This window comes from Heloderma suspectum, chromosome 9 (assembly GCF_057233095.1).
Source record: "Heloderma suspectum isolate Gila_16-S chromosome 9, 16-S_ref, whole genome shotgun sequence".
NCBI classification, from domain to species: Eukaryota; Metazoa; Chordata; class Lepidosauria; order Squamata; family Helodermatidae; genus Heloderma; species Heloderma suspectum.
In genome coordinates, this window is record NC_139466.1 from 27,589,406 (window position 1) to 27,598,250 (window position 8,845).

General features: G+C 49.0%; 1 protein-coding gene across 8 annotated transcripts; it reads right to left on the bottom strand.

Moving 5' to 3' along the window:
- Nucleotides 1-585: 585 nt before the first annotated feature.
- Nucleotides 586-8,278, bottom strand: LOC146338537 (DNA-directed RNA polymerases I and III subunit RPAC2-like). Of its 8 annotated transcripts, none has more exons than XM_084814003.1 (5): nt 8,025-8,278; nt 6,289-6,386; nt 4,957-5,033; nt 3,947-4,029; nt 586-3,220 (listed from the first exon to the last, which is right to left on the bottom strand). In XM_084814003.1, the coding sequence occupies exons 1-5, from the start codon at nt 8,106-8,108 to the stop codon at nt 3,173-3,175; spliced, it is 390 nt and encodes a 129-aa protein (XP_084670129.1). In that variant the 5' UTR covers nt 8,109-8,278; the 3' UTR covers nt 586-3,172. The 8 variants fall into 8 exon arrangements, with proteins under 8 accessions (XP_084670129.1, XP_084670130.1, XP_084670128.1 ...); XM_084814004.1 differs by having other exon boundaries at nt 2,621-3,220; nt 8,220-8,278; XM_084814002.1 differs by having other exon boundaries at nt 2,621-3,220; nt 4,862-5,033; nt 8,220-8,278.
- Between the last annotated feature and the right edge of the window lie 567 nt (nt 8,279-8,845).

Consider the following 8,845-nt stretch of genomic DNA (forward strand, 5'->3'; position numbering starts at 1 on the left):
CCATCTGATACGGCGGCTGCGCCCCTTCCTTCCCGACCATCTGCCCCCATTGGTAGTACATGCCCTGGTCTCCTCTCGTTTAGACTACTGTAATGCGCTCTACGTGGGGTTACCCTTGAAGACTGTTCGGAAGCTGCAGCTGGTACAGAACGCGGCAGCTCGCCTAATTAAAGGCAGCCGCCGGCAAGATCACATCACTCCAGTGCTGAAGGAGTTGCACTGGTTACCAGTTGTTTTCCGGGCCAAATTCAAGGTGTTGGTTTTGACCTTTAAAATCCTATATGGTTCCGGCCCAGCCTATCTTAAGGAGCGCCTCCAGCAACACCAGACAGGCCGCTTAACAAGATCAGCCTCGGATGGCCTTCTCTCTGTCCCATCAGCCAGGACAGCTAGACTGGTGGGGACGAGGGAGAGGGCCTTTTCTGTGGTGGCCCCCACTCTGTGGAACTCCCTCCCTAGGGAACTCCGTCATGCCCCCTCTTTAATGAGCTTCCGTCGTGCATTAAAAACGTGGTTGTTCAGGCAGGCATTTGGGGTGGGTTAGGGTATTTAAAAAAAAAAATTATGGTAGAATTTTATTGTTTTAAATTGTTTTATGGTATGTTGTACATCGCCCAGAGTGGCTGGGTGACCGGCCAGATGGGCGATTAATAAATTTAATAATAAATAAATAGTTACTGGCAATTAAGTTTTCCCCTCCCACCAGTCCTGTACTCAGCCTGAACCTGTACTCAACCTGCAGCTGTTTCACATCTTGGGATGGCACCAGGTGCGTGCTTGTGTGTGTGGAGCAGGAGTGATGTTGTTGTTCCACAGGTTATCGCCCTGCCCTAATCTTCCCAGAAGTCACCAAGGCTGTATTCTCAGCCTCAGTGACTGGGGAATATTAACTCACAGGAGAACCAGCAAGAAGGGGCCTTATTCAGAAGCCCTGGGGTTAGCTTCCTTCCTGACCAGCAGAAGCAAAAACACACTGTCAACCCATCCCCAGGACAGCGTCTGTCAATTTGTAGGGGAAGGAACTGCCAAACAGAAAAATGGTGACATTCGAAGCCCTGCTGTTCTCCCAGCTCCACGTGAATAAAATATTTCCTCCACATATGAAAGATTCAGAGCCTTTCTTCTTCATTGCAAAGGGGGCTCGGGAATCTGCTAAACACTTAATACTCCTACCTTGGTCGTTGGTCTCGCATGCACCCTTGGGTAATGCAAACATCGCACAGGAAACCCCACAAGTGCCAGAGGCTCACATACAAGGGACAGAGGATGTTGTAAGACCCACTGGGCAGGTACCACGTGTCTGCTGGGCTTGCCCTTGAACAGATGTGAAGGTGTCCTTCAGTGGGTCAGGCCATGTATCCATCCAGCCCCATAATGTCAACTTTGGTTGGCAGCAGCTGTTTGGGGTGGGGTGGGGGGTAAGTCTCAGGCAGAGAAGGGTTTGCCCATCACCTGTGACCAGATCCTTTTAAGTGGCGAGGTCAAGGATGGAACCTGGGACTTTCTGCATGCAAAGTAGATGCTGGACCACGGAGCTCCCATTTTGTGAGCCCTAATTGAACAATATTGTACTGCCCCCTTTTCCTCTACTGGTACTGCACATGCGGGGCAGGGTGGGGAGGTTAGGGGGTGCTGTTGAGGCCATGGCAGCGGGAGGCGGGGGGCTCCGATGCTGCAGCCCAGCTCTTTGACACAAAGATCCATAGCCCGGCCTGAAGGGGAAGTGAGTGAAAAGGAGGAGGGAGAAGGCACCTGCCTCCGGCACCTGCAGATCACTGCAGCGGAATGGAGCCCTGCTGTCAACAGGAGCAGGCAGGGCCTGGCAACAAACTCTGTCCTGGCAGCAAGGGCAGAGGCGGTGTGAGGAGGGTAAAGTCCCTATAGTAGCCTTCCCCAACCTGGTGCCCTCCAGATGTGTTAGGCTTCAACTCCCATTCACCCCAGCCAGCATGGCCAGTGGCCAGGAATACTGGGAGTTGTAGTCCAAAACATCCATGGGGGCACCAGACTAGGAAAACTGCCCTACAGACGACCAGCCTACCTCGCAGCCCCTTTACTTAGCCTGGACTGTCCGGGGACCCAAGAAGCCAGATCACCCCGCCAGCTTCCGCCCTTTAGGATGAAGTCGGGATGTAACATGCAGGAGAGAGCCCCAGCAGATGCCACTTCACTTCTTTAAGAGACAGACCCTAAACTGGTCAGTGATGAGGGAGGGTTTCCCCATTGGGGTTACCTCTTAAGGTGGGAATGCTCCAACCAGCTTGAAATTCTCCACCCCGCCTTCATCAAAGGACACTCCTTGCATGCATGAATTTGGTCATTTGGTAAAACTGACACTGCCAGTAATCCCAAAAAGCTACTTAAGGTACTGAAACCCTGCCCTTGAAAATCCTGCTCTACCACCTTGCCCCAGCTTCTGATTCCATAAGGCACTGCTGGCATACTTTGAAGCTATTCTGTGTGGCCCTAAGGGCTAGAAACTTGCTTTTTTTGAAAAGCAGGTTGCATTTCTCAGGATGCGACATTCTGTCTTCTCCTCCCCGGTAATACCTAGTTCCACTTTTGTGCAATGCAATTTTGGAATACACACGGCTTTGTTTATAAGCACTGAGACTTGATAAAACCTTTACATGCCTCAGGCGTGTAAAACATCAGGGGTAATACCTCGCTAAATCAATCTCACTTTAAAAACAACCCAAAACATTACAAGTTTGATTTAAAAACAGATTCGACAGTCAAATTAAAATATATTTTGTGACCAGCCAAAGTTGGAGATTGTGTACTATATTAACACAAACCAGAAAAACTACAATCACTACTGAATAATGACCATCACTAACGGAGGGACTGTCAGTATTTACTGGTGAATGTCAACAATCCCCTTTTTCCAATGCTTATATTAAGGCATACAAGTTTGCTCAACTGCTTTTCAAGTTGTTTACAAAATATGTAATTTTAAAACAAAATTTTCAACACACCCCAGAAAACAAATGTGTGGGTTTAAAAAAAAAAAACATGGACTGAGACTGAATGGAGAATGAGGATTTCATCATCCAGCATTTATTAGAAAAATCCTACTAAATCTGTAAAAAAAAAAAAAACTCTTTCCCACAAGTCACAATCCCAAACCGGTCATTATGTACAGAGATGCCCATCATGTTGGCGCCACTGATTACTCCATGTTCACATCCTTCTGGGCCTTGTACTCTGCTACACTTGCCTGCAAGGGAGAGTAAACAAAGACCCTGAGTGAGGGAAGTGTAATTATGAAGTCACAGAGCTGGAAGGCACCTCAAAGATCACCTAGTCCAACCCCTCACCAATGCAGGAAATCCGCCACTACAGAACCCCTGATTAGGGGTGACCCTGACTTCAGAGACAGTATCCTTCTGGTGTCTCCTCCTATGAATGTAATATACCCCAAGCCCTGTTCATGCACCAATGCAGAGAGAATGGCCACAGGAGGTGGAGGGCGTCGAGAGAGAAGGGAACAACGAAGTTTGCAGAAGTTCAAAAACCCTATAGGAATAAACCCTAATGCTGGTGGTGGTAGGTGACTCCCAAAACACTGCAATGAGGACTGAGCATGCTCAGTGCAACACAATACTGACTGACTGACTGACTGACTGTGGGTGGGTGGGAGGAAAACTGGGGGAGGACGTAACAGAGTATCCTGAAAAAGAGCTGTGTGACAGCCCCTAAGTATATGAAGATAGCCATCATCTCTTCCCCTTAAGCTTCTCTTTGCCAGCCTAAAAGATCCCTACTCTTCATCAGGGGTGGGCAGACAGAGGATCTCCAGATGTTTCAGACCATAAGCCCTTGCCAGGATGGTCAGCAATGGTGGAAGGTGAAGTCCAAAACATCTGGAGATATAACTTCTGTCCAGCCCTGCCTTAAATGATATCATCATCAACCTCAGTGGGGACATGATGAGCTGACCCACCTCAAATGTGCTAAGCACATGCTGGCAGACACCAACGAGTTCCTCCAGTCCCTTCTGAAACGTCTCGGCAGCAGGCAGGCCTCCTACATGAACAGAGAAACATTCTGTGTCGGCAGGACTAGAAGGACCCAGACCCTTCCTCTCCACAGGCACTTTCTCCATGCCCAGGGGAGCCATGATCTACGGGGAACCAGGAGAGAGAGCTGCCTGCAGGCAAGAATCCATAATAATGGCCTCCAACCTGCTGGCAATCCTGTATGACAAGCATCAACAGGCTAAGAAGAATACTTGACCCTTGTAAATTACTAGCCAGCAAAATTACAAGCCTGCAATATTTTTTTACTAGCCTGTTAAGAGGCTACTAGCCCTTGTTTCCATGCTGGCCACGAAGGAAAGGATTTTCCTTCCTCCACAGCTAGGAAAACCAAATGGGCTGGCAAAAAAGGGACAGAATGATCTGTCCCTCCTCTGTCCTTCTCCTCAGTTGCTCGAATGGAATTTCAGATATTCACTTGCATGAAATTCCTAGTTGCCTATGGTGACAAGGCAACCTGATATACAGGGTTCTAATGGTTAACATGTGTACGGCGTTCTCAAGTGTTCAGAGCACTTCATGGGCATTTTCTAGTTGCAATCCTTATAACAACCATGGAAGTTAAGCCAGTATTATTATCTTCCGTATTGCAGATGGAGGGAGAGCGACTGAGGCTGAGAATGAGTGGCTTGCCTAAGGCCACCTAGCAAGATAGCAGCAGAGGCAAGATTTGAGCTGGGAGCTTGCTAATTCATAGCTCAGTCTCTTTGCCACTACACTAAATACCTTTGCCCCCATGTCCAGTGACAGAATGGAAGAAGTTGCCTCCCTGCTCCACAACAACCTGAAGGTGGGATGTGGATAACAGTTAAATCGCAAACCTCCCCGAAGCCATGGGAACAATGCTTCTCATGAAGGGAAGAAGTGGGCAGGCCAGCTCTGTTGGCCCTCCAGCAAGCGGGGCCACAGGCTTCACCTTTGGTCTGAATGCGGAAGTTGATTTTGCTTTCAGAAGGATGGGTGATGCTATAACCACAGAAATCCACTTCAGGGCTATGGAGAAAGAGAGAGATTATACAGTGGGAAAAGGAAACTCGCAGCACCATCAGCAGTTCAACTGGGGCTAAGGAAGCAGAAGGGAGCCTTGAAATAAACCAGCCTTCCCCAATCTGGTGCTCTCCAGATGTGCTGGACTACAGCTGCCAGAGTGGGGGGGGTGTTGGCAGTGGAAGGGGGAGTAAAAACAGCCTCCCCTCTTCCACCTTTTGAAGGGCTGGGTGCGTGTGGGCCCATGGGGTGGGACCGTGACGGAGCTCTTCAAGGCCTCAGCAGGCAGGTGGCTGCCATTCTAGATTTCCCAGAATGAGGAAAACGGGGTTGGTGGGGAATTGCAGACTCCCTCCTCCCTCCCATCTTTCTGCAGCAACGGCCATTTTTCCTAGCTTCAAATCAAGATGCTCTGGCTGATCTAAAATCGCAGCCAGCAACCCAACAGAGCTTTGCAGAGTTTCAGGAGGTTCCTCCCCGCCCAAATCACTGGAACAACTCCTCCCCATTTCACAGCAAACAGGCACATGAAATTGGAGGGGTCAGGGGCATTTCTCCCCAGTCCTAATGTAAGAAAACATTAACAGTTCTATCACAGATCGCCTGCATCACGTCTACCTGAACCCAGAACTGGGCCAAATGATTCTGAACCAGCCAAAGCCCCTGGCTCAGAAGCACTGGTACAGTGGTAAATTTGGGAGTGCAGGCACTCCTCATGACAGTCTCCACAGCCACCCCCCAAGGAGACTCCAAAATTGCAGGCTGCTTGATCCATATCAACAAACCAGTTTGAGGACTTCTCATCTGCTAGGAGCAGGTCTTTTGTTAAGCGAAGGAATCCTCATTGCCCATTCAAGACCAAGCCATCCCCAGATTTTGCATTACAACAGGAAACAATATATTGTTACTGGGGAAATTAATTCCACCCGCCCACTGGCTACTGTGAGAACTGCACTTACACTCAGAGGAAACAGGGAATTCTGAAAAGGGTGGCAGATGAGGCCAGCATCCCTCCTAATAAAAAAAAGTGCTGATGCTGCCCAATAAAAAAGTGCTGCCGCTGTGTCCTTGCAAGCCCTGCCTCCACTACACCACTGTTCAGAAGAGATATGATCCAGCTGCCACTGATTTAGCAGATCCTTGCTATCCTAGTTACACATGAGTACACAGGCACAGGCTCCTTTTCTTGGTGAGCAATAGCTGGTTTAGGCAACCCGTGTGCGGGTTACACCATCACTGAGGCAACAGGAACTTTACTTACTCTTTCATGATCATGTACCGAAGGGAGTTGCCAAGGGTATGGTCCTCATTGTGGAGCACGAATGTGACACAGCTCTTATCTGACCCCTCAGCTCGTACCTGTGAGGGTGGGGGTGGAGATAAAAAAATAAATAGATCATCAGATCCTGAAAGTCTTAAGGCAGGATGGGGGTCTCTCTCTCTCTCTCTCTTTTTGCTAGACTGCAATTCCCATCATCCCTGATCTTCAGCCGTGCAGACTAGTGCTGATGGAGCTGGGAGTTCAACAACACATGTGGAGAGCCACAGGTTTCCTGTTCCTGTGTGAAAGGTAGGACTGGACCGTGCCACTTCAAGTTGCAGGTGAGAGATGTCACTTCTGAACAGTCCCTTGTGTAAAGCAAAAATTAAAAAAACCTCCTTACAGGGAGCATCAGTGGGGAGTAAGTTTCTCTCACCCAGCCTTCCACCTATTGGGATAATAGAGGGTTGCTATCTTTTCTTTTATGGCCCTACTCTGGACACTTGACCATCAGCTTGCCACAATGGATACAAGAACAGCAGGAAAAGATTCACCTCTTTGGTTTGTTGCACCACCACTAATAACATTAAGCGCAGGGCCAGCCACTGAATTTGAAAGGGAAAAAACAAAAACAAATGGCCTTTCAAGGATTGGTTTTTCATTGGAAAGCACATGACATCTGTGTTAATTAGGCCTGGGCAGTATAACTCCCTGCATAAAAACAGAGACAATCCTCCAGGTTAGGGAGGCCATTTTTTTTCATTATCAGAAGCTCCTTCCGGCAGGCTTCACATGTTGAATTTCAGCCTAGTAGAGGGAAGATTTCTTAATGTATCCAGGTCATGTCAGCTATGTCCATTCGGTTGCAAGACAATAGAGGAAGGACTTCACTTCCAGCTAGAGTGTGCTAAATATGACAACTTGAGATCCAAATATATTTTTCCGCTCCTAAAGAAAAAGAGGTTGGAAACATCAAGGGATAAGGTGCTTATGTTATTAAATGGATCGGAATATTATGTTGCTTTTAGAACGGCAAAATATATTAATTCTGCTTTGAAAGTGAGACAAGGGGCTTTGAATTCAAACCCCCAAATTGTGCTTAGTTCAAGGTAAGATAAGACGAAATGGTTTGGTCTTAGGTTTTAAATATTAGATTTCAAGGGTTGTTGAATTTCTGGAGGTAAGCAGTGGTGGTGGTGGTTTTTTAATTTAAATATGTTTTAGCTGTACGGCCTGGTTCATTGTTTTGCAGATGACCGGTTGCCAGTGCAATAAAATTCAATTGGAATTGGAATTTCAGCCATGCAAAATGTGAAGGGTCTTGGGGGGGAGGGTACCCCCCTTAATCCGTTTTTTGCCAGGGCACCCTTTCCCCTACCTCTACTAAAGTCTGTGGAACGTGATCACTGCATAGACTTTAATAGAGGCAGGGAAACGCTGTTTGCGGCCACTAGTATGCCCACGGGTGCGCCAGGAAGACAAAGGGTCAAAGCCCCGCTCAGCCGTGAACACCCCGGGATGCCCTTCGGCCAGTCAGTATTTATTTAAGGCACATTTACCCTGCTGTTTGGCCAAAAAAAGAGCCCTTAGATCAGCTTACATGAGATCTCTTGGTCCACCCTACCTCACAGGGTTGTTGAGAGGATAAAATGGCGGGGGGGGGGGGAGAGAAGAGAACCAAACAGGCGACCCTGAGCTTCGTAGAGGAATGGCATCATCAATTTCTTAAAATCTACCGGCGATAGCTTAATTGGTCCTCTGCTGTCCTTCTCGTGTAATGAAATCCACTTGGACGGCCACGGCCAGAGGGAAAGCTTCATCTGTTGGATTTCAGCCTGTCGTGCCAGCTCTTAAAGGCACAGGAGTGCTGCCCGGGAAAGAAAGCAAACCGGGCGGCCGCCGGGGCAGCGCCTGCTCCGCTCGGGCCTCACCATCTGCAGCACCCGCGGCTTCTTCTCCTCCTCCTCGCCCATCTTTCCAGCAGGCCCTCGGAGCGCGGAGGACGCCGGGAGCCGTAGTCACCGAGCCAGGCACTCAACCCCCGTCGGCCCCTGCGGCGGAAAGGCGGTGCGTAAATTATCCGCGCCGCGAAGGGTCGTGGGAATCGTAGGCCACGTTCTGCGCGGAGCTGGAAAGCCAAGCCAAGAAGAAGGAAGGAAGGAAGGGGAGAGGACGGAGTCAGAAGAACAACGGCTCCTTCCCGTCACGTCATTAAAAACTGAGAAAGTGATTGGAAAGAAAGAAAGAAAGAAAGAAAGAAAGAAAGAAAGAAAGAAAGAAAGAAAGAAAGATGGGGGGGGTGTTAAGTCTGGAGGCACTGAAAAGGTTAACGAGGCAGGAGGAAATGACCTCTGCTCTCTCTCGGTTATCCTATCCGGAGGTAACTCCGCCATCCTACTTCCGGCGTACGCCGCAGTGACGGACTACAGCTCCCGAGAGGACGCGCGGCGCTTTCCCTTTCTTTCTCCTCCTTCCTCGTTTTCGTCCGCTTGCCTCTGATCCCGAACTCCGTTCCCCACAAGCCTTTGCGGTCAGCCGTTCACGTGCTGTTCGCTTC

What these genes read in the sequence shown, in the direction of transcription:
- LOC146338537 (XM_084813997.1), bottom strand. Translation starts at nt 8,108, where the DNA reads ATGAAGCTTTCCCTCTGGCCGTGGCCGTCCAAGTGGATTTCATTACAC. An exon ending in CGGTACATGATCATGAAAGA is followed by an intron (nt 5,034 to 6,288) that starts GTAAGTAAAGTT and finishes CTTTCTCCATAG; the next exon opens with CCCTGAAGTGGATTTCTGTG. An exon ending in CACTGGACATGGGGGCAAAG is followed by an intron (nt 4,030 to 4,766) that starts GTATTTAGTGTA and finishes CTGTTCATGTAG; the next exon opens with GAGGCCTGCCTGCTGCCGAG.